We start from the raw sequence: 26,100 nt of genomic DNA on the forward strand, positions 1-26,100 counted from the left end.
TACCCCACAACCCTGTCAAAACTGTCAGGGCATAGCTAATAAAATAGACAAAGAAGAGAAAATGATAGAGGAAGAAATAAACACATTATGAATTTTTTTTTTAAACAGAGTCTTGCTGTGTCGCCCAGGCTGGAGTGCAGTGGTGCGATCGCGACTCACTGCAACCTTGCCTCCCCGGGTTCAAGCGATTCTCCTGCCTCGGCCTCCCAAGTAGCTGGGACTACAGGCACCCACCACCATGCCCGGCTAATTTTTTTGTATTTTTAGTAGAGACGGGGTTTCACTATGTTGGCCAGGCTGGTCTTGAACTCCTGATCTTGTGATCCGCCCGCCTCGGCCTCCCAAAGCGCTGGCATTACAGGCGTGAGCCACCGCACCGGGCCCGAAGTTTTTTAAAGCAACACATCTAGAGAGGCAGGAGAAAACACAATGGAACATATGATACCAATTGTGGTAAATAGAATAATGCCCCCCCGCCCCCGCCGCAAAAGATGTCCCAATCCTAATTCCTAATACCTGTGAGTATGTTACCTTACAGAGCAAAAGGGATTTTGCCAATGTAATTCAGCTAAGACTCTTGAGATGGGGAAGAGTATTGTGATTATCCAGGTGGGTACATTATAATCACAAGAGCCCTTACAAATGAGAGGCAGGAGGGTCAGAGTAAAAACAAACACAAGCCAAGTGATGTGGGCAATCTCTGGAAGCTAGAATGGGCATAAAAAAGGATCTACCAGCCCATTTGAGACTTCTGACCTCCATAACTGTAAGATAATGAATGTGTGTTGTTTTAAGCCACAAAATTTGTGGTTATTTGTTGCAGTAGCAATAGTAAACTAATACACCATTAAATACACCATTGTATAGAAAAATATAAACTACCAAAAATAGTTCAAGAAGAAAATTTTCAGTAACTGTAATAGAACATTAAAGAAATCAAATGATTCATCAAGATCTACCCAGAAGAAAGTGCTAGACCTTAGCATATCCTACGGAATAAATATACATTTATACAAAATGTTTTAAAGCTACTCAGTTCATTTTATGAAACCAGAATAACCTTAATATCAAAATCAGACAAAGCCAGAAATGGGAAAAAATATAAGCTAATAGCACACATTCACTTGTACATTAATTTATTCATTTATATACACTAACTCATTCTCTCAAATTCACTACTTCATTAAAGAAATATTCTGCTCAAGTTACTTAGGTCAGAGCAGTGAATAAAATAAAGTTCTCCTCTCACTGAATTTATATTTTCTTGTATACTCATAATAAGGACAAACTAGGCTATGTGTATCACCAAGACTGAATCTCAGAAACATAAATGTAAGGGGAAAAACGTAGAACTTGATGTCTTAACTATCTAATGCTACCATTTGTGTAGCTCTTAAAATGCACATAAAACAATTTGATAAGCATCCATTACATGGTGTATCATATAAAATATGTGAATGGAATAAATACACATCAACTTCAGAATATTGGTCACCTCAGGAAATAGAAGAATGGTCATGGGATGGAAGGAAGCTTCTACTCTAACTGTAGGATCTTGTTTCTTTAAAAAAAAAAAATTAGAAGAGGGAAATCTGGATTAATAATGGAACAGGAAAAATAGGTTGCCAAAATGAAACAATGATATCGCTTCCCTTCTCATCTCATTAGCGCAGAGTTTAAGTTACACATGTAAGCTATGTTCTATCCTTTTTACTCTAGACTACATAAATGTGTCACTAATCTCTATCACTACACAGAAAGGAATCAAAGCTAAAAAGGGAAAAATCCCTTTACCTGCTCCCTTAGAAGCTCCATTGTAATTCACACACGCTTGGCCCAGAGTTGGGCATCATTCTCAAAGTGGTGGGCTACGGAACTCAGGTACCATGCTTGGAAAGTGGCTGGGGAAAGTCCTGAAGGAGGAGCTGCCTGTGTTTGTCTGTGATGGTATCTCATTCATGAGTAGTCCCTTCCTTAACCTGAACAATGATGCCTTCCAACTTGGATAGTTGCCAAGTTCTGGTTCTCTAACTTACTCTGACCATGAATAAAACCAGAGAGCTCCAGCCACTCTATTGGAGCCTAGGTCAATATCAACTATTTATATTTTTGGAAACACAATTTTCTCATCTGTATAATAAGGATACTAATACCTACTTTCAGCTCTGCTCACCCAAGTTGTTGTGTGGATTAGGTAGATATGAAAAGACTACATAAAGTATAAAATATTTATTACTGTTGCTCTTGGTAGTTCAACTTTGTTTTTAGTGAAATTTAAATGCTGTCAAAAACACATAATCCTTGAAAAAGAATATGCTTGGTAAATAAAAGTGTAAAGTAATAGGTTTATAAGAAAATTTAGAATGCATTCCCTGCACAAGGAAAAACACACATCTTCAAATATTTTTCCAAAGCTTAGCTCAGCTGTAACTATAAATTTTAAATGAAAATAGTCACAACTCATTCATTTGTGTAGATTCTACTTTAGAAATATAGATCAGAAAAGGAATTAGCTAATCATTGTCTGGTTTACATCCGAGGCCATTTATCTGTACAAAGAAAACTGATTTGAACATGGATTCTTTTTTTCTGTGTCAGCATTTCACAAGGTTTATAATAAATACTATTGATTTTTTTAATAAAAAAAGAAAATGTAAATTATTACCTGCCTTGGCATTTTTATAAAATCTATTACACTTCATTTGGTGTTTGGTATGCTGAAATAACACACATTACAGAATGAGAGAAATTACTATTTCAAGTTTTAAGATACATCATTGAACAGAAGCTTTACCCAGCACACAATTCACTTCTCAAATAATTCTTTTTTGCCTCAGATAATTCAAAAGGGCCATTTTTCTGAAAGAAACTGTAACATACCACCAATAGATTATTATTTTCTGAGATTCAAAATTTGTCTGTTTTCCAAATAGTTTGTGGTTGCAGCCTGTCTGTCACTGAATTACTAATTGTTAGTTTGGAAGCCTCCATTGATCACCTTCATTAATCACCTTTCTGCTTTTCCATATACAAGAGCCGAATTATCATTAATGGGTGGGAAATGGTACTGCTTGGAATATAATACCAATATGGTTATGTCTACCTTAAAAATCAAATATCAAAATTAAAGTATTTAAAATTTAAAATAAAACAACAATAATCAAAATAGTCCTTTATTTATTCCAGACAAAAATGTAGCCATTGGGCTACATAAAATATGTTTGAACCATACTTGGACCAGCACACTAATTGCATAGCCAAGTCCTTTGGGTTTGGTTGGATTTGGTTTATTGTTGTTGTTGTTGTTGTTGTTGTTTGTAAAGAAACTTGAATGCAAAAGGGTGAAATTGAAGACGAATTAATACAAGCATAACCAAACATTCTCAACCTTTCATAATTCTTTATAGAGATAAATGCTTGTGAAATGCATCCCTACCTTTTGATCAACATCCTTTTTGAAGCAAAGATAATTTTGATAGTTGGCCCTCAGCCAATAGGAATATAGCAGGAGATCAGAGCATCTCAAGCTTCAGCCTCTCATGACTTCTCAAATTGTGTATTTTCCCTAGCAAGCACATTAATTATAAATCTTCTAAAAATCATAGTAAGCTGAACTTTTTAACAATTATCCAAAATAAATGTGATATAAAGATACATTTTATTGTATATTTATAATACCAAAATAAATGTGATATAAAGATATACCAAAATAAATGTGATATAAAGATACATTTTACTTCCTTCTCCCAGAATTTGGGTCCAAGCTGTATGCTGCATCAGTAAGATTCCTTCTGAGACTGTTTAAAACAAATCATCTTATTCTATATTGTTGCTCCATCTCTGACCAAGCATTATTCTTTAAATTAGTTTTCTGTGTAATGTTGACACTGGATAATACACTAGAATAAAAGCAAGTCAAGCCAAACTGCAGAAGTGTCAGCCTGGTTCAAATAATAAATGCTAGCAAATTGGAATTTTTAGTATTCTGACCAGAATAATTTTTGTATACAGAGTCAGTAAGGAAGAGCATGGATTTCTATATGAAAAGTGAAAAGTTGAGATAGTTAGAAGGGATTTTAAAAGATAATACACCATTGATTTGGCTCTCCTAGCAACCTATTAAATTTTAGCTCCAGCAAAGAAATCAATTCAATGAACACGTCTAAGACCTGAGTCTTGGCACATTTAGCAATTATTTTCCTGATTAGTGGTTGAAATATAAATAGTACCAAAACAATATTTGCTTTGTGAGAGTTATAAAACTACCCTAAAGACTGGTCAAAAACAACAACAAATAGTTTTTCTAGTATAATCTTCCTGATTTGCTTGTTCACTTTTTAGAATCTTCTGCAGGGGATATTTTCTTTATTTGGATTGAGGTCCAGAAAGAAAGAAAAAAGTATCTCTGTGTTATATTTAGTTTTTTTAATTCACTCAGGAGGTTGAGAGGGTGTGACTCAGTATTATCACAACAAATTGACCTGATAATGTAGACATTTTGAATGATCATCTTAATATAATTTTAAGATTTGGGCCAAGGTAATGAAATTTGGATTGCCTGCCATTGCTAGTTTCTAGTGTTTGCATTGTCTTCCAAGTCCCCGGCTGGTCCATGGAATGCTTTTTCAAAGCTAGTTTCCTGTTTATTTCTTCATGAACTCAATATCCTTCCCTGAGCATCCCTGAGCATCAAAACAAAACTTTAGTTTTGAGTTTTAGACAGCAAGGAAACTGATTATCTCCTCTTGTGTTAGAGAGACTACACACATGTGATAACATGACTGAAGATCTTTGTGGTGGTCCAAAAGAAGCACCTCCTAGTGACTGCAAAATGTTCACAAGGGTGGTGCCTTTGGGGCCTTGTAGTATGTGGGCAGTGCCCTTCTAAGATTTCAAGATGCTTTTCAACTCAATAAAGAAAAGACACATTTGATCTCTGATAAGATTTTAATCAATGTAAATATTGGACTTCATAAAAGAATTGTACTTATAAGAAAATTTGACTGCTAAAAAGCAATTAAAGGTCAATCATCCAGTACTCCCCATTCCTTTTAGAAATAAGGAAACTGAGACCAAAGTGGGCGAGATTATTTGCCCTATATCATGTAGTGTAATAGAAATAGAACTTGGACTGAAAACCAAGGTTTTTGAGAGTGAAGGAAAGGGGCAAACCAGTCAGGAATTCTGAGAGGCTTCCTGAAAGAGGTGAATGGAGTAAGACACTGAAGTGAGAGGACAAAGAATCCACATTGCAACAGAGTGACTGTCATCAGCAGACTGGGAGAAGAGAAAAAGGATGGCATGTATGGAACTACAAGCAGTTCAGTGCTGCTAGGAACAATGGCTGATACTTTTTGTTCTTAAAAAAGCAAACAAACAAACAGTCATTATATTGTTTTTGAAGAATGCCTAATTAGGATAATACTTATTATTTGGCCACTTATTCCAAGCCTAATGATCTTCAAATCTATATTAATCTCTTTATTTATTCAACAATACTTATTGCCTTCCTTCTATGTGCTACATACTATGCTAGGTGGGCTAGATATACAATGGTGAGAAAAGCAGTTTATGGCCCAAATCCTCAAGGAGCTTACGTGGTAATAGGCAATTTAATCATGTAAGTAGACATTTAATTAGAAGGCACCATGACAAAGTTAGCTCTTAGAATAGGGAAATATAGAGTGCTATGAAGACATAAAGAAGTATCTTATATAGACTGGGGGAGGGGACAAAGTAGATGTTTTTGAAGAAAAAAGTTCTAATCTGAGATCTGCAAGTGAATATGGGGTGACAAGAGGGAAGGGGAGAGTTGGACATCCAAATGAAACCAGGACAAAGCTGAAATTCAACATCATAGACTTACCAAAGTGACAGTAGTACAGTGTGGCTTGTAATAGAATTGAAAGTAGAAATGGGGAGAGACAGGTCAGAGAGACGATGAAGGGAAACATGGACTTAAGAGCCAGTGAATTTCAACCAGAGAGTGCTCCCACTGGCACCACCACCAAGGAAGCCCTACAGAATGCCCTACAGGAGTGCAGTGGGTGAATGGAGGTGCAGGAAATGAATCTGAACCAAATCCATCCCTTGTCTTGGCTTCTCTCTACCACTCAGCTTTTTTTTTTTTTAATTTTTATTTCTTTCTCACTGCATTCTAGCTTCCTTTGCATCTCAAATATGTGATAAAATATGCCTGCCAACACCCTTTTCATTTCTGCATTAACAATCAGTTGTTACAGGGACAAATAGGCTGAGTTCTCTTTTTTTTAGTTTCAGTATCCTAGGCAGGAACGTGACATAGTCAGATGAGCATATCTGAACTTTTAAATGTGGAGGGAATGTGCAACCTGCAATAGTAGACAGCTTCCACAGACACTGCACAATTATATTATGCAGAGAGGTGAGTTCATCAAAGCAGGAATGGTGAGAAGATTTCCAAGTATGAGAAAGGGTTCTGGACAGAAAAAGTTATGGATGTTCAATTCATTGACACACAAGATTGTAACGACTGAAATGTAATGGATGTAAAATCAAAGGGCATAGTGACATGCAGGTGTTGCTCAGTGAGTTACTGTTGTTGAATTGATTTTAGTCTCTTGAAAAGTGTAAAGTACTCACAAGGACCCCTTGTTTTGTCTTACTACGGCCATGACTACCTCCACTCAGCCCCCAGGCACACTCACTTTTCTGGGAGGTACAACTACTTCAACAGTTTATTGTCTTAATACTGGCTCTGTCAAATTGATCAAAGCTTGAGCAATTAGTCCCATACCTGGAACTCCTCCAATTGGAACAAAAACAGAAAGAGGGTGCACACAGTTTAAATATGACATGGGAGCTATTGGTAGATATGTTTCCAGTGAGGATAAAGGCACATAGAAAAGCAACTTGTAACCTAGAAGACAAATGAAAGAGACTCAGAAAAAGAAACCAACGAGCTCCAGAACATAGTTCTGTGCCTGAAATCCAGCTGCCATGCAGTCCTTGGAGTCCATAAGATACTCCAGTGCTTTGTCACTAAGGTTGAGTTACTGTTCAATTACTTGCAATCAAATCTGTCATTACAAATACTCCCTGCCCAGAAACCTTATTACACTTTTATCTACTCAAATTCCCTAACTTTTATGAAAAAGTTGTACACATCATCACCGTGAAGACTTATAATCAACATGCTAAACCTAGTAGAATGACTTCAGGTAGAACCCTAAACAATATCAGAGTTTTGCATAAAAATTGTTAACTATTCTAGATCTTGGATTTTTAACGTGTAAGATTATATAGTGTGTCCAGAACCCATCGAGGTTTTTATACATTGAAAGATTTCCTCTCTAGCCCTATAAAGCAGAGGAATTAAGAAGGGGAACCAAGTCATATCGCTTTCACACCTTTACCCAGTAAATTATCAGAGATCAGTTTGAAGGACAGCCCTTCTGTGACACTGTTATGGGAAACTGAATCATTTCTGCCCCTTTTTCCTTGAATGCCTTTGAGGGCCATACACAAAATAAGGGGATCTGTAACTTAGGCTTTCATCTCTGGAGAACAGTTTTACCTGACTCTAGCACAAAACGGAAGGTGGGAGGAGAAGGCATTTCTCCTCTTAAGGCTTGAGATGAAGAGAAATGAAACAAGTCCAGTATTTAAGAAAGACTTGGAGATCACATTAAAGAAAGAAAAATAATTGGAGACAGTCAATCAAAAAGTGTCTAATATGTGCCCTCTTCATGTGGCACCGGGCTGGGTGCCTGACAAAGCAAACTGAGCCAAGGCAGTTCTTAACTTTAAGTTGTATCATCTAAAATTAAGCTTCAACATTATATGCAGGGCTTTGGGGCAACATGACACAAGATATTTTTATTTCTAACAAGTTCTGAAATTCTTTTTACTTCATGTGCCATTTTTCAAAAGCAATCCAGAGTTTTGTTTTTCGAGGTCATTTATTGCTATCCTGTAATTGCTTATACAGAAATTCCTATAATTTTACATTGTTACTGGGAAATACACTTAAAGAATGTTAGAAACTTGCCATTTTAATCGAAGAAATATATTTGGAAAGAAAACATCTCCTCAGACCATTACAGTATACTGTTCACTGAGATCATAATGACTATATTTTAATCAGGTACCCATAAATATTACAATATTGAGAAAAGGCCTGGGTTCTAATCCTGACTCTTTCATTAATTACCTGGAAGAGTTAGGAACATCTCTATTCTTTTTTAGTCATATATCCTCATTTGAAAATGGCTAAGGCACTGTTAAATAATATTATATTCCAAAACATAATAAATATTTTTCACATTCACATAATTTCCATATTAGTGATTCACATTCTTTACATTGTTTATACAAAAAATCTCTCTTTTGTACAGAGGGTTTATGCAACAGAAGGAAATCTGGAAACTCTAGCTATAGGTCCAACACTGGTACTAATAATCATGAGTTATAACAAGAATAACTCATTATAAGGGCATATTGTCCTATTTTTATGTGATATGTGCAGTATTAGCTAAAAACAGGGACTGTGTTTAAAAACTATTGTGTTGTAAATGGTCCTTGCATAAGATAGCATTATGGAAATAGAATGATTAAATATTTATAGTGATTTTCCAGGTGGTGCATTGTGTGTGTGTGTATGTATGTGTTTTATTTTCAATTTCTTATAATAAACATGTTATTCTTAAAATAAGGGACATGTAAATTTTAAAAGAATACTCTTCAGTTAGAATTAACCAAACTATTGGATTCATTAATGCTCTTCCTTCCACACATAACACATGGACTGCCAAAGTGCTGCCCAGTCACTGACAGGCTACTCCATAGGACACTCAGGCACTTCTGCTTCCAACCCTCTCCTTGAGTGGTGTTGCTTACCAGAGTCAAAATCAGTTGTGTCTGCTTCTTTACCTGTGAAAGTCACTTGTACTTGTCATGATAATTATGCAAAGTAATTAACATTATATTAAAAAGTGATGAGATGTGATTATGAAAATAGAGTCATTTCTTTAAACGTTTCAGAAAGATTTGATTTTTAAAATGTTAAGTTAGATGTAAGAAAACTATAAAATGTTATGATAAAAAGTTAAAAATGCTTATGCTTTTAGATTGCTTTATTAAGTGTTAAGTTCTTAACTTTAATGAAACTCAAACTGGAAATGTAAATGATATGTTATAGGTGTGTGGTTTACGCAAAAAAGAAGGTAAGGACCTTCATTCAGGAAATATAATTCATGTTATTGGCCTCATCTGAAAAGCTTAGTGAATAAATGAACATTTATATATTTTAGATTAAAATAAGTATTTAAGGTATATATTAACTTTTCAATGATTCCTTACTTTCACTGCTTTTTAATTCTGTAACCAAATACAGATTCTAATCAAGTTAGATAAGAGAATTCCAATTACAACTATTTTACAAGCCTGGGTGTTAATCATCCTGTGGCCCCTTTCCTACTATCTCTTATACTTGAATTTCAAACCCTTTCCTGCCAAAATTTATTTTACAATCAACCGTACATAGATACCCTTTGAACTTAAAACCTGAAAGAAAACAGTCCGAAAACAATTATCTTAGAAGTTCCCATAACAAATCAGCCTTTAATCCTGACTATTATTCTGAGAACTGTTATTTGTATAGGGAATTCCTTTTTTGGTCAAGTCTATACATTCACCCAGGTTTGTGGCCCCATGCAGAGTCTAGGATTATTACTCTGGTTTATAGCTTTAGAAAATTTTATAAAACAACAACAACACAATGTCTTCACCAAATTATGTAAAGTGTTACTATTTCCCATAATGGTTTGTGGGGAAAAAAAGTATACATACATATAACTATTTAAGCACTTACTAATTTAGCAAATATTTACCTGCTATCTGTTATGCAAAAAATAGTGAGGTATACTTGCATATTTACAAAAATAGAGCTTTTCTATAAGGAAGCTTGATATGTCTATTGTCCTAGCTCTAGGAAATATTTATTTTGATGATTTTATTTTTTATTTTTTTTATTTTTGAGACGGAGTCTTGCTCTGTCACCTAGGCTGGAGTGCAGTGGCGCAATCTTGGCTTACTGCAACCTCTGCCTCCCGGGTTCAAGCAATTCTCCTGCCTCAGCCTCCCGAGTAGCTGGGATTACAGGTGCATGCTGCCACGCCCATCTAAGTTTTTGTATTTTGGTAGAGACAGGGTTTCACCATGTTGCCCAGGCTGGTCTCGAACTCCTGAGCTCAGGCAATCCACCCGCCTCAGCCTCCCAAAGTGCTGGGATTACAGGCATGAGTCACTACGCCCGCCTGGCTCTTTTGATAATTTTAAACCAATAGGTATGAAATAGACTATGTAAAAAGGGAAGTGAAATCTAATGGTACAGCTTAGAAAAATCCTCAGATAAAAGAATTTTTCCCAGAGAAATGAAAGCAAATGATTTAATTTTTAAAAGATGGCTAAGAAAGACAAAAAGAAAATCAAAACGCCAAGGGAGATTCTCAGGATTTAGGTTAAAGGTGGTTTTAATCTACAGTTAATATCTCAAAAATTCTTCAGGATTTTCTACTAAAATTGGTACATTGAAACAATGCCTGACATATTTTCTCACTATATGTCTTCAACAATCCATGGTTGCTAATGACAGCATTTGCTCATGAGCCTTCCCTGCAGGAGAGATAAAGCCTCTGGGGTGGAGAATTTTCTACAACAGCAGACCTGCCATAGCTCATCTGTCAGGGTGAGTCAGACAGGCATTCTGCTCCCTAAAGATGACAAGAAAACAAATAAAAATAAAAGAAAATGCAAACATTTTCATAAAAGGCATTTGGCAAATTAGTAGCTGCCCTAAGGAATTCAAAGCAAGGGCAGAAACTATTAGCACTTCATTCACAAAAATCTTTTGATTTCAATATTTCAAACAGATAAATTAAACCATGTATTATGTCTTCTGATAGTTCAACTGCACAAATATATATTGTGGAAACTTGGCCAATATTACAATGATTTCATTCACACACAGCTCATGCTCATTTTTCATTTTTTTGATACAAATATTTGTCAATTTCTACTACTACAAGGCACAGTGCTAGGCACTGGGGAATGCAATGATGAGCAGAAACCAACAAGGACTGTATCTCCATCCTGCGGAGCCCACATAGTTTAATGAGGATGGGGAGGCAGGCATAGTAATTAAAAGTTCCTATAAGCACATGAGGAATTGCAGTGGCCACAGATTTGACGGAGAGATATGTGGTGCCTAGAATCTATGATTGGAGTATTTTAACTAAACCAGAAATTGAAAACAACTTCTATAAAGAAATTCCGAAGGACCCTTAGATATTAACTAAGCAGGGAGGGGAAAAGTTATTGTGAGCAGAGGAAACACCCATGTCCTAAGGCATGGTGGCAGGAAAGGGTATGATCACTGAGGGGGCTGAAAGAAGGTCATTGTGGCTAACACAGAGAGTGCCAAGGCACTGTGGCATGAATGGGGCTGAAGACATGGGGGATCCGCATCCTAAAGGGCCTCAGAGGCATGATACAGAGTTCTGTCTCTACCCTGAGAGAGAAAGTCAATGAAGCATTTAAAGGGCATGTTTCTGCATGTGTGTGTCTGCTTGTGGTGGTGTCATGCTGTTTGAGAGACATGACATGATCAGATTTGATTTTATTCTTTATTTAATCGTTTCTTAATTTCGCCAACAGACAGCTATCCTGTTAACAGTTTCTGCACATGGTAAGAGTAACTGGGGTTGAGTATGAAGTGGTTTTACATCTAGACTGTGGAAAGTACAAATAAGTCTACATAAAAAAACACTCACAAGTTTTGCTTTTTTTTATGTAACACATTGCAACTGAATGGCTTTTTAAAATGTACAATTTGTATTCAGAGATAGTATAATTTGCTATTCTTAACATGAAGAGAATCAAGGAAAACCGCCTTCCTACTAAAACCAATTAAATATTTGAATCACCTTTAAGCATGTACATTACACTCTTGTTCCTGATCAATATAATGAGTAAAATATTCTGTACCCACCAGTATCAGTTACATGCAAAGAAGAATAGTGTCCCCCTTTTTTCCAGGTAACTTAGGAATAGTAAATGCACAAAAGGTTAGAAATATAAAAATTCTGAATATATTCTGGGTATAGCATGCTGAATAATGCACTGAGTAATAACATATAGAATGACAATAACAATAACTTGCTGTTAGAGACTTTGGTAATAAAAAGAAATCAACTCATAAAATATTATAATTTCAAGTCAATCTGGTAATATAGTAATATACCTATAGAATTAGGGACAAAATTATCCATGTCATAACATTCCAGTTTTTAACTGATTGAGTGCATGTTATGTGCTAGGGTTTCCAACATTTCATATTATCTTTGTGAGCTAGTTGTTTGCAGGAGGGGAACTCACAGAGCTTGAAGCCCAGACCTGCTGAAGCCTGAGTGTGAGTAATAGAACCTCACTTCATCCCACCTCTATGTAAACACTCGAGAAGGTGCTAATTTTGTTTTGCAGTAGTTATTTGCACCTAGTGAGGAAGCAGGCATGTAGCCAGAATTTCCAGAACAGCCTAGCTGATACCATGAGGGGGAAAAAAAAAAAAAACTAGGAAAAAAAAAAAAACAACCAAAGAAAGGCCAACAAAGGAAGCTTCTCCTACCTGATGGTGTTCTTGCTCCATTTAGGCAGTATCATCTGAAGCTACATAATTTCACTGCAATGCTAAGGTCATATGAGAAGTCACAGCTGCCTCTGAAACCTCACTGTGCTAACTCCTGTTTTATGTGTCTGTTCTCTGTTTTTTCTGCCTCTCTAAGTTTCCTAACCATTTTCCATTAAAATCATATCTTTCTGTTGACTGCATTCCCATCCCATTGTGACAATATAGAAAGTATTACACTCATTTTATAAAGGCACTGAAGCCCTAAGTATAACAGTCACTCATCCAAATTAACCAGCAATAATAATGAGGTTCTAATAAACACAACTATGCCCTTTGCATATGAAACTGTTAGGAAAGGGCAAAACGCTGAAGACACACTTACGTGGTGAAGAGAAACAAAAACCAATTCTATAAATGTGTAAGCGTGACACTGTGTGGAGAAAATTTAGGTTGTTTCTTTTGATGTTACACAAGAAAATCATATATGATAATACGAACATGTTTATTTTACCATCGAATAAGCTCTATGAAAACAGGAAGTGTGTCTATTTCATTCACCTATTTAAGGCCAGCATCCAGCAGAGCCCTGTGTGTCACTGCCACTTAATCAATACTTAAATTTTAAAATTTTAAAATGCCTATTGATTTAAATTATTTCATTACTTCATTAAGGTGAAAAAATTGTAGTTTGGTTATTTGAGGAACATAAGTGATGTTTCTGTGAGGGTGTTTTGGATGAGACTGAAACTTAAATTGGTGGACTTTGATCAAAGCAGATTGCCATCTGTGGGTGGGCCCCATCCAATCAGTTGAAGGTCTAAATAGAACAAAAGACTGCCCTTCCCAAGCAAGAGAGGATTCTGCCAGCAGACTGCCTTTAGATTTCAACTACAATACCAGCTCTTCTCTAGACCTCCTGCCTGTTGGCCACCTGCTGCAGGTTTTGAACTTGCCAGCCTCTATAATTTAGTGAGCCAATTTTTCAAAGTAAATTTCTCTTTCTACACACACATGCACACACACACAGATACACAGCCTATTGGTTCTGTTTCTCTAGAGAACTCTGACATAATACAATTAGTATTAGCATAACTTTTTAAGGATATGGGTATTTCAGTGTAAACAATCTTAAATGATACACACACTATGAAGATGAGGTGGAAAGAATATGAAGTAGAAAAGTCACAAGGCCAGGTCCAAGATTTCTCTATTTACTTGTTCATTCACTTCTTTATTCATTATATACTTTCTGAGCATCTGTGATAATCCCAGACACTGTTTCAGGAGCTGAGGGTACAGTGGAGAAGGAGGTTGACCAGTTCCTTCCTCTTATGCTTGTTTAAAACTCGTGGAATAGATGAGCAATATATAAGTCAACAATTGTATTAGTCAGAGTTCTCTAGAGAGACAGAACTAATAGGATATAGGTATATATGAAGAGGAGTTTATTAAGGAATATTTACTCACACAATCACAAGGTAAAGTCCCACAATAGGCCCTCTGTAAGCTGAGGAGCAAGTAAGCCAGTCCGAGTCCCAAAACCTCAAAAATAGGGAAGCTGACAGTGCAGCCTTCAGTCTGAGGCCAAAGGCCCAAGAGCCCCTGGCAAACCACTGGTGTAAGTCCAAGAGTTCAAAAGCTAAAGAACTTGAAGTCTGATGTTCAAGGGCAGGAAGCATCCAGCACAGGAGAAAGATGAAGGCTGGAAGACTCAGCAAGTCAAGTCCTTTCAACTTCTGCCTGCTTTCTTCTAGCCATGCTGGCAGCTGATTAGCTGGTGCCCTCCCAATTTGAGGGTGGGTCGGCCTCTCCCAGTCCACTAACTCAAATGTTAATCTCCTTTGGCAACACCCTCACAGACACACCCAGGATCAATACTTTGCATCTTTCAATCCAATCAAGTTGATACTCAATATTAACCATCACAAGTAAACAGACAAGTTACTTTCAGAAAGTAAAGAAAAAATAAAACAGGCAGATATGATATAGAATTATTTAGATTGGATAATCAAGGAAGGCTTCTCCAAAGAGGTGACTTTTGAGTAGAAAGATGACTAGAAATAAGAAGCCAACCATGGCAAGATCTGGAGTCAGAGCATTTCAGGCAGAGGAAACAGCAAGTACTAAGGCCTAGAGGCAGGAGAGTATTTGCCCAGAGTACTTGAGACAAATTCCTTGGCCTCTCTGAGCCATGGTTCCTCATCTGTAAATTAATGGTGATGAGACATACTTTAAGAGTTGTTGTCAGAATGAGATCATGTTTATAAGGTCTGAAGCACAACTATGGCATATAACAGAAACTTGAGAAATGGTCATTATTAAGGGAGTGTAGTAGAAAGGTATAATTTAAATTGGGAGTAGGGGAGCATACAGAAATGACTTTCAAGGAAATTTGAACTAAACTCTGAAGGATGAACCAGAGGAACCAGAGACTGCCAGATGGTGAAGGAGGAGAATATTCTAAGCAATATTAACAACACACCTGTACACCATGCACGCACACACGTGTGGTCATGCACACACGTGTGGTCATGCACACACACACATCACACATATCCTTACTTCACTGTGGTTTTGTTGCTGGTGAGCAGGTACAGATTCTTGACTTCACCGCACAAAAGAACTTGAGAGCGAGCCTAAAGTAAGAGTAAGCACAGTTTATTTATTGCAAAGCAAAAGTACACTCTGAGAGGCAGAGCAAGCTACTCAGAGGGAGACAGCAGCTAGTGCCTCAAAGGAATTCCTTTTATGGGAGCTGTACATACATTTTCATAAAATACGACCTGGGAAGGTCAAATATGCAAAGGCAGACCTGCAGCTGAAGCATGTGCTTACCTGTAACACACATCTCATGTATCATGCCCTAACGCAAATCATGTGTATCATTAGCATATAAAATCTCCACCTAGGGGTGCTTTTTTATTATTAAAATGAGGAAAAGTTTACTAAAAGCTAAACCTTGATTCTAGCTGCATATGCAGGACACCAGAGAAGCCCTTGGCCACCCCCTTTCCTTTCTCCTCCCACTTCCATATCCCCAAGGCAGGAATTTGTACCTAATAGCTTCTTGGGCTTTTGGTGCTGATTGGTTGGAGAATGGGGAAACTCCACCAGGAATAAGAAACTTTTGTTCTCTTCCCCAGGCCGCACTGGATGTCAGGAACTTGTAACCATCTGGTTGGTGGTCTGCTGGTATCCTGTAGGACTGCTTACCTTGCAAAAGAGGTGCTCACGCACACGAGGATGCAAAGGATGTAGAGCTGTCTGTGGAGGGGCCCGTGGGGCTTCACACAAGGGGACAAGTCAGTATGGCCCCTGATATGATTTGGCTCTGTGGCCCCAACCAAATCTCATCTCAAATTATAGTCCCCATGTATCAGAGGAGGGGCCTGGTGGGAGGTGATTGAATCATGGGGGCCGACTTCCCCCTTGCTGTTCTCGTGATAGTGAGTGAGTTCTCATGAGATCGGGTTGTGTAAGTGTGGCACTTCCCCCTTCTCTCTTTCTGTTCTGCTCCTCCACAATAAGACCTACTTGCTTCCCCTTCGCCTTCAGCCATGATTGTAAGTTTCCTGAGGCCTCCCAGCCAGGCTTCCTGGACAGCCTGCAGAACTATGAGTCAAAAAACCTCTTTTCTTCATCAATTACCCAGTCTCAGGTAGTTCTTTATAGCCATGTGAAAATGAACTAATACAGCTCCCTAATCTTACTTATCCCGCCTCAGTTTGACTGTTGTTTTTAAATTAAAATCACCCTACTTTGAAATTAGAAGGAAACCACAAAATTTTATTAATTTACATACCAAATCTTTTAAAACTCATAGGTCTACTTTATATTGCTCACAATGCAGGAAGAAAAAAGGAAAAAGGGAAAGTGAGAGAGAAAAATATAGAATATGAATGGCAGAGAGAAAAAGCCAAGAAACACATGGAGAACAATGATAGAGGAAGTAAGCGAATCAAGAGGCAATTGAGGCAGGAAGAAGAGTGTTGACTTAGGGAGAGATGGAGATGACGGTAGAGGGAAGAAGAGGCCAAAAAGGCGGAGAAGGAGGAAGCCGCAAAAGACACATCCCTGGACTCAGGAAATAAATCACCCAGTTGTCTGGAGCTGAGCAGACTAGGCAAAATGGCAGCATGCTAACCTTGAAAACATTCTGGAAAAAATTGCTTAATAAAATGTATGTATTAGTTTCTGAAAAAATTATCTTTGACATTCTGACTGAAGGAATTCATGTTCCTCATTCAATATGGAAATAAAACAAAATGTATTTCCATGTGACAGAAATATTTCTCACATAACAATTTTCTTCCTTTTAATTCAAGAAACCAGGAAGGAACTTTGCCATGAGAAAAATGGAAGAGAATTTTTACCGGCCTATCACTCATAAACTATTTTTCTTCCCCATTTCTTATCCTTTACTTTCTATTTCATCATACTGCCTTATCTGGTCATGTGTGTATGTATCTCTATCTATCTATCTATCTATCTATCATCTATCTATCTATGTATCTATCTATCATCTATCTAATATATGCTTTCATTTTTCTTACTTTTCCCTCAAAACATACATGCCCTCTTCAATTATTTTGTGAATGTTAGAAATCTATTAAAACATGCCATCATTGGCTGGGCGCGGTGGCTCCCACCTGTAATCTCAGCACTTTGGGAGGCCGAGGCGGGCAGATCACGAGGTCAGGAGATCAAGACCATCCTGGCTAACACGGTAAAACTCTGTCTCTACTAAACATATAAAAAATTAGCCGGGCATGGTGGCACGCGCCTGTAGCCCCAGCTACTCAGGAGGCTGAGGCACGAGAATTGTTTGAACCAGGGAGGTGGAGGTTGCAGTGAGCTGAGATCATGCCACTGCACTCCAGCCTAGGTGACAGAGTGAGACTCCATCTCAAAAAAAAAAAAAAAAAAATCAAAAAACAATAAAAAAGTTATTATTTCAACATGATAACCTATGTTTACTGATTATGTTTTTATTTATTCCTGAGAAAAATTAATATGAACTGTTTATCACAACTCAATATCAACCCTGATTTTATTTTTAGCTCATTGCTGAAACTAAGAAATGTCCATTGACTTTCTGAAAGCAATAGCATAATGCTTCTACTTTTGTCATTAATGACAGTGATTGTGATAGATGAGCACCTCAAAGTTTTTGTGCATAAACATAGAACTCAGAAAATTGTTCTTTAAAAAAATATACCCACCTGTTATTAATATAGTCACTACGTAAATAGTTACTCAGTCTTAAGAGGAGTATGCAACCTCACTAAATATCATTGTTTACTAAAATAAATATTTCCATGCTATCCATAATGCTTTTAGTAAAAAAGGGAGGCTCATAACAATTGTAGTGCAAATTAAAGCTGAATTTAAAAAACGCATAATTCTAATTGTTGAATTCTGAAAACAAATAGCCCAAATCATTCTTTTTTTTTTTGTTTGTATTTTAGAATTCTCGAGAGATATGTGAAGGAAGGGATCCAGAATCCAAAGTAAAAGTCCACCACATATTCACAGCTGTGGCATCTTCCACCTCCTAGAACCTTACCCAGCAGTAAAGGCTTTCCTAACTCAGCAGCCTTAATGACTTGCTCAGAGGAAGCTGGTCCAAAAGGAGCTCTCCAGGTTAGTGTAGTTTGTCCCTAAGCAGACTTGAGATTGTAGGCTGAGAGTGCATTTGGATGGGCTTACTAAATGGAAAGCCTTCCTTTTTTTTTGTTTTGTTTTTGAAGTTCTGAGTGGATGCTGTAACTTTAGTCTTCCTCTAGAACTATTTGGAATCTCTGAAAACCGTCATAAACTCAAGAAAGGACCTAACTATGTTTCTCATGGTCTCCAAACATAGCATTACCAAGATGCTGCTTGAACTTGTAGGGTGTTTTCTCTGACTGGGCTGCCTTCTGGCACCTGATTTTTTTCTGCACGATTACTCCAGAATACTGTGGGGAAGAGCTCCCTCTACTGCCTCGCAGAAGGTAATGCTACTGGATACGATTGCCTGAGTAGGCTAACTGCTTCCAGAAGCCAAACTGTTTAATTTGATCACGTGAAGTTTGCACTTTAGTTTGGATAGATCTTTTCTATCCTTGATTTGTAAGTCCAAGTTTTATATATAAACAAATGCATAATTAAAACATCCATTCTAGATTGCTTGTATAAACAAAATGTATAATTTGCACATTGACTACAGCTTTTCTTCAGAAAAACAACAACTACTTCGTATGTGCTTTTGGAACTAATAGAAATCTGTTCAGCTGTGATTTATATGCACTTCCAAAGTGAGATTGTTACAGAGGAAATTGTGGCAGTTAATCAACATGCAAATGACATGTTTATGTATGACTTAAAATGGATTTTGACAGAAGTATGAATGCCAAATTTAAATCTTTAGCCTTGCAATGAAAATTACACAAACCACAGAAAGATCTGACTTACCTATAGAAATATTGAAGTTGAGTTTTAATTAATGCTTGCCAGATTAATACTTTTCACTTGTTGATAACAGGTCAAATATGAAATAGAAAACTCAAAATGCTAGAAGTAAAAAAACACTTTTTTACTCAAAACCTTTCCTGTGACCTTCATGTGCAACATATTATGTTATTCATTCTAGTAAATAGTTTTTAGGCATGTCTTCAGAATTTAAATATCTATGATATGGTTTGGCTTTGTGTCCCCACCGAAATCTCATCTTGAATTGTAATCCCATAATCCCCACGTGCTATGGGAGGGACCCATGGGAGGTAATTGAATCGTGGGAGCGGTTTCCCCCATGCTGTTCTCGTGATAGTCAGGGAGCTTTCATGAGATCTGATGGTTTTATAAGCATCTGACATTTCCCCTCCTGGCCCTCATTCTCTCTCCTGCCACCCTCTGAAGAGATGCCTTCTGCCACGATTGTAGGTTTCCGGAGGCCTCCCTAGCCATGCAAAACTGTCAGTCAATTTCTTTTCCTAATAAATTACCCAGTCTCAGGTATTTCTTCACAGCAGTGTGAGAACAGACTAATACAATCTAACTGGCCATACTGACAGAATTATTTTTCTCTGTTTATAAATATTTGAAGAAGTACTACAGTTTCTGAATCTCAAACATGAAAGTTCTTTTCACATTTATTAGGAACTTTACAAGGTTTTAAATAAAAGAAAGGAGTTGTTATGAAAAAGAATGAGATGAAAATAGAAACAAAAAAAGTAATTAAAGCAGTTCTCAGTAATGTCCCTCACCTGTGATTTATTTCTCACACTGAATTGGAAAATCCCCAGATTAATATGAATTAACATTTATTGAGTGTTCCACAAATGTTAGCTACTATTATCTACTAGGCACGGTGCTGATTGCATTACATTCCTTATCCCCTTTAAACCTCAAGACTTCAAGGAAATTTAAGCAAATTGAGGCCAAAAGAGTTAAATAACTTGACCAAACTCACACTGCCAGGAAGTGGTGGAGCTGTATTTTCAGCTAAGGTCTGGCTCCAGACCCCATGGTATTAACCGCTACCCTGTACATTTCAGACTAAATGATTTATAAACAACTACGATTTCTCTGACAATGCTTTGACATTTCTTTTCCTTTTCCTTTTTTTTTTTTAGACGGAGTCTCGCTCAGTCGCCCAGGCTGGAGTGCAGTGGCGCGATCTCGGCTCACTGCAAGCTCCGCCTCCTGGGTTCACGCCATTCTCCTGCCTCAGCCTCCCGAGTAGCTGGGACTACAGGCGCCCGCCACTACGCCCGGGGCTAATTTTTTTGTATTTTTAGTAGAGATGGGGTTTCACCGTGTTAGCCAGGATGGTCTCGATCTCCTGACCTCGTGATCCGCCCGTCTCGGCCTCCCAAAGTGAGGGGATTACAGGCGTGAGCAACCGCGCCCGGCCGCTTTGCCATTGCTTGAGTACACTACTGGTTAATGAATTTTGTGTGGAACTGAAGTTAGAGTTAACAGAGCCAGGATAGCATATAAAATGCCAACAAGAAAAGAGCCCCAAAAGGAGAAATACTAGCTTTTGATGTGTGAGACAACAGAGAGTCAAAAGAGGATAAGTAGAACGAAGACAAGTGAATTTGGTCAGATCTGGGCAGAGATTAACTTAAATGACAAGGCTTCAGTATAGAGAATGGGATGGGTGTAAGAAAATTGTATACATATACATATGTAAATATATATGTATATAACGTAGTTATGAGGTGGAGAAGAAAAAAATAGTAATCAAAAAGGTGAAGGTGGAAAGAAGGAAAAGAGAAGAAAAAAAGAGTAAAATGTATTTAGAATTTTCCACGGGATAAGCATTTTTATGTCAATGCATATAATTTTCATATTAACTGCCAAGCACATAATAACTTAGAATACTTTCTCTCATTTTTAAAGATGAAAGTACTAAACAACATTTTGGAGAAGACTTACCTGATAGAATTTGAAGAGCCAAGACTTGAACTCACATCCTTTGATTCCAATGCTGCCCTGTGGGTTTAAGCATAAAGAGGGAGGGAACTATAGAGAGATATCCTAGATGATTTTGAATAGATCTCATTTGGTTGCTATATTGAAAGTATTTTGGATACTACTTATAGTTATGATACATATTTATTAAACAAAATGGAAAAAACATTTTCTAAAATTTCCTCCTGTTTGTTGCATTCATTTTAAGAGAAAAATATTTATACTTTTCTTGTTGTGAACTGGAATGCATTTTTATAATTCTGAAAATGAACTTTTTCATTTCTGTTTATACCATCATAGAAAGGGAGAATTATGCTTGAAACAGAGTCTGTCAGGCATTGGTATAGATCCCTTTCTGCATCATTTGGGTCCAAAGGAAGAGGAAAAGGGATAAATCATGATCAGCTAAGAGATCCAATACATTGGAGGAAATTAGGAGGTGCACACTTTTTGTTTGGAGATACTATTTTCTTCGTTTTGCCTGACGGCCCAAAATTATCTAAGATAGGGGTGTGTGTGTATGTGTGTGTGACCTGAAAACAGTAAGTCAGGAGTGTGCACCATGATCATTGTGTCCTGGGCACCAGATAAGATCCGAGCTCCCCAGATGGTGAGCGCCAAGGGTTACATTGAGATCTCCGCTTATTCCCAGATACACTTGCTATGAGGTGGCAGGTTAGGTTTGGTCTTCTTTCGCTCCTCTTTTACTTCCTCTACATGGGGTAGAAATCTCCCAACGTTTGTGGAGAGTGACTGTCACTATTTCATATTTAACTGCACTGGTGAAGAGTTTATTTTCCTTTAAAATTGTTTTTATTTTTGTTAAATAACCACTTTGTCATTTTAATGGCAATCTGCATAGAGGGAGTTAGATATGCGCTAATGTTGTCATCTTAAATCTAAGTTAGTTTTGAGGGAACCATTATCACACATTTTGAATGAAGTTAACATCATTCAAAACTAACATATGTGGGAAATCCTTTAAGTGATTGTTTTTTGCAAATTTGCAAACCTAGAGTATATCTCAAAATACTCTCAAATACGTAGCCTTGCATTCATGAAAGAATCAGATTTTCAGTGAGGGATTTTATTTTCCTTCAAATAAATGGATTTAATGTTTCTCTTAATTATATGTCACAAATTGGACTATTTGTGGGCCTGCCTATACAGGAATCTAAACAATACCAGTTTGTAGAGTCCAGGAGAATGTAAGAAAAATATTTTTTTCCTTTAGGTATTTATTGAAATAACATGCCATTCAAGGGATTCATTTTTAAGTCATTTAAATAATTTTAAGGAGGAAGTCAAATCCTATACAAACTAATAAATTATAAGCAAATATTTATGAAAGTTCATTTCACTGCCTATGGGAAGGTCACTCTTCCTCTCTTACTCGATTTGTTCTATACTACTAAGAAACACTGAAGTTCCCTGTGGATGGATAATCAGTATATGCCCACAAAGACTGGAAATCATGTTGTTTGGAGACATACATCTACAACCTCACAACTAATCCAAAAGTCACAGACACACATTTGTTGACTGCACTTCCTTCCCTTTCTCAAGACTTCCATTTCTCATCTCTCCTTTGAACCCATATTCTTCGTTTCTGGTCCTCATCTCCACATGTTTCTTTGGTCTATTTAGTTTTTTCTTCAGGTAATCTCTCAGTTTTTCAAGCATCTTTATTGTGTATTTTTCTGTTAGTCTCTCTTCTCTTTTACATAATCTGACATTTATTCTTTCTCTTTTTTGCCCATTATATTATCTGCCATTTCTATCTCTTATTAAACCAAACTAAATATGGCCTGAGAAGGACTCCATACTTCTATATTTGTGTCCTTGTGGATGAACTGCAACTTAACTGAATACGTAGACAAGATTGAAAACTTAAGAGTATGCCCTGTAATAATCACTGAGTCTTGGCCAATCCCAGCAGCCATATTTCAACCAGTTATACACTACCGAGCATTCAAACTGTGTTCAATAAGGCAAACGCCAAGCTGTAACCAATCCAGCTGTTTCTGTACCTCACTTTAGATTTCTGTACCTCACTTTACTTTTATTGCCTATAAATTTGTTCTGGCCATGAGGGACCCCTGGAGTCTCTCTGAATCTGCGGTGATTCTGGGGGCTTCTCGATTCACGAATCGTTCATTGCTCAATTAAACTCCTTTACATTGAATGTGGCTGAAGCTTTTCTTTTAATACTCCTATCTTTATTGTCCCCATTCTCTCCTTTATAATTTCAACCACCCACTTTATCCCTCTCCTCTTTCCCCCAAGGATAAAGCACTCCTGTAATTCCACTTTACCTCCCATGATAAGTAGATTCCACTGCTGTTTTTTTCTTTGTTTGTTTTTGGTTTTGCTTTGGCAATTCTCTTTCTTTCCCAAGGAACAGAAAACATTTAATTCAGAAACAACATTCAAATTATCATTTGATCTAGTAAGTATGATTGGCATTTGTTAACTTTTAATAAAAGGATATTTTAACCATATAAATGCATTATATATATATATATATTCTAGAGCAGAGCTCTCAGTCTTGTTGCTGATGAGAAGCATTTTGTTCTCCATTATAAAATATACTCTTTCTCTGAGACACACACATCACGCTTCCTTGACACAAGCCAGCCTTCTCTTTATTGCCATTGTCTTAGTTTCTGATCATACCTCCATGTTTGTCAAAGAATAGATTTCTGCTTCATCCTGCATGAATTCAGGAGCCTTGGTACAAACCCTCTCTGCTCCCATTACTTCCAGTAACTTTCACCATCACTCTCAGGAAGCCCTCTCTCAGAAGCAGACTTCCGCCTGCTTCACTTTAACGTCTCTCAAGTTGGATACCCAGCGTGGTCCTCCTACTGAAACAAGAGTGCCAGCTATACCAACAGAAAATCTTTTTACCTGCCTAGCTGATTTGGCTCAAAATTGAGGAGCAGAGAGCCCAACTCTGAAGTGAAAGCGGAAACACTGGGCAGTGAATGACAAAATTAGCTTTGCTCTCAGTGGTTTCTGACAATCCCGTGGCAGGACTGGGGTGGAAGGAGGAAGGAGATAAAGCCTAAAACCTTAATACAGCTCGGATCCCAGAGTACTAAACCATCGGAGCAAAGGTGAATGAGAAGTAAATCCTCTCCTTTAGAAAAGGATCAAAAAGAAATATGTCTGTCCAGAACTTGGTGCCTCCTTAGAAGATTTATAACCATTAGCAAGCTTTCTCATGAGTCTTTAGTTCAAATTTTCACCATTTTTCTTGTCTGAAGAAAGTTTGAGGGGAAATTTTAAGTTAAGTTAGTCCTGGCTTTAGTTTTCTAAAAATAGAACTTCAAGATATTGAAAAGATAAACCCTAAAATGAAGAAACCCAGAGAAAGGATTATACAGCAGATTTGTAGAGCTGAAAAGAGAATGATTGAATCTGCAGGGAAAAGAAATTATCCAGAATGTGAAAGCACAAGTAGGAAAAGTAAATGACAGAGTAAAAGAAATATGCAGCTATTCAAAGTTCTAGAAAGAATAGCAGAGACATTGGAAGAGATGGTGGCTAAAGCTTTTCCAGAACTGTTAAGGGACATCAGTATTTAAATTCAGGAAGCTCAATGAATCCCAAACTGAAAACAATTAACACCTAAAACCATTATAATGAAATTGCAGGGGCCCCTAAGGGCAAAGAAATTATAAGCTGTAATTTTTTGCTCTCAATGATGTCACTGTCTGCAGTCGGGTAGAAGACCCTGAATTTCCCGTTTTACAGCATTAATTTTTGGAATGAGAGGCCCTCATGACTGTTGCGTCTGTAAATCCTGGTTTTTGCCTCTCCATCCCACTTTCATTTCCCCGTACCACTCATTAATAGAAAAACTAACTCCTGCAAACCTATTATTTCATTCTGGCTCCAGTGAAGTCCTGAAAATCCAGAATCTCGAATATAGCAGTCTATCTAAAACAGGGTGGAGAATCAACACCTCTCCTTCCCAACGCTGCTCTTTGTGATCTTCTAACTTTACTTTTCAATCTTTGGTGCTTGTCTATGTCCATTGCATATTTAGCTGACCTCTCAGCACATGCCTCATTTTTGTTTCTCTTTTGGACCCAAAGGATCATCATTTCTATGAAGCAAAAACGAGACACAAAACTGTACAAGTAGAATGACCTTTACCTCCACTCAGCACATACAAACACACACACACACACAGGCACACATACTTGCACACATTTCCAAAGGGCTGTTAATGTTAGGATAGGAGAAACCACTGGTAGGACATCAGAAGAACTGGAATTTAAAGGAATAATAAAGTGATGAATCAGCAGAGGTTAACTCAGGTAAAGAGATGTCAAAGATGTAACTTGGTTAAGAGCAACTACTCTACTAATGAGCTTCCATCTGGGAGATGTCAGAAGAATGTCACTGAAGGAAATTTTTCTGTTTCTTCTGAGTAACAGAGACAAGTTCTTTTAGTATGATGTCATTTAGTCTATACAAACTTCTATTCCTTCTTAAATCTCTCCTGGTAATTCTCGTTCACTGAAAGCTTGAGGATCTGATTCGCAGTTTTCATCTCTGCCTCAATCTTCACTTTACAATTCAAAAAAAGTCGAAATCTCATGCAGCACTACATCTACTGTTTCCTTGGCTTTCTGCCTGTGATCTTAATGCTCTTCACCTCCGCTCCACTTTAGTTACAGACACTCAGTACCATACCCTAGGCTTTATCATCACCTGCTATTTCTCCACCTCTGAAATCTTAACCTGGAAGTTCACTATTTGAGTACAGATTCTCACTCTTCCAGCTACTCTTCCAGCTCTTGCATTCTGTTACTTTCATTAAACATTAATTTTTACTTCACAGCGATCTCAGTTCTTTTGAATCCACTTCTATGAAATTATTTTGATATTCACATACTTTATAACTCAGTTTAGACCTCAATGATTCTTCTCTTATATTCCAGGTCCCACAATCATACCTCTTA

The 26,100-nt window shown here is 37.3% G+C and overlaps 1 protein-coding gene across 1 annotated transcript; it reads right to left on the reverse strand.

The window, feature by feature from the left end:
* Window positions 1-10,480: 10,480 nt before the first annotated feature.
* On the reverse strand, window positions 10,481-24,067 carry LOC129484959 (uncharacterized protein encoded by LINC03043). Its single transcript, XM_055283859.1, has 4 exons — window positions 23,801-24,067; window positions 21,089-21,145; window positions 15,230-15,303; window positions 10,481-10,751 (listed from the first exon to the last, which is right to left on the reverse strand). The coding sequence occupies exons 1-4, from the start codon at window positions 23,879-23,881 to the stop codon at window positions 10,715-10,717; spliced, it is 249 nt and encodes an 82-aa protein (XP_055139834.1). The 5' UTR covers window positions 23,882-24,067; the 3' UTR covers window positions 10,481-10,714.
* Between the last annotated feature and the right edge of the window lie 2,033 nt (window positions 24,068-26,100).

Source organism: Symphalangus syndactylus, chromosome 6 (genome assembly GCF_028878055.3).
Source record: "Symphalangus syndactylus isolate Jambi chromosome 6, NHGRI_mSymSyn1-v2.1_pri, whole genome shotgun sequence".
NCBI lineage: Eukaryota > Metazoa > Chordata > Mammalia > Primates > Hylobatidae > Symphalangus > Symphalangus syndactylus.

Excerpts from the sequence above, each read along its gene's own strand:
- LOC129484959 (XM_055283859.1), bottom strand. The coding sequence starts at position 23,881 with ATGGGAGCAGAGAGGGTTTGTACCAAGGCTCCTGAATTCATGCAGGAT. Across the intron at positions 21,146-23,800 it reads ATTCTTTGACAAACATGGAG|GGCAGCATTGGAATCAAAGG; the intron begins GTATGATCAGAA and ends TTAAACCCACAG. Across the intron at positions 15,304-21,088 it reads GGCTCTTCAAATTCTATCAG|GCTCGCTCTCAAGTTCTTTT; the intron begins GTAAGTCTTCTC and ends CTCTTACTTTAG.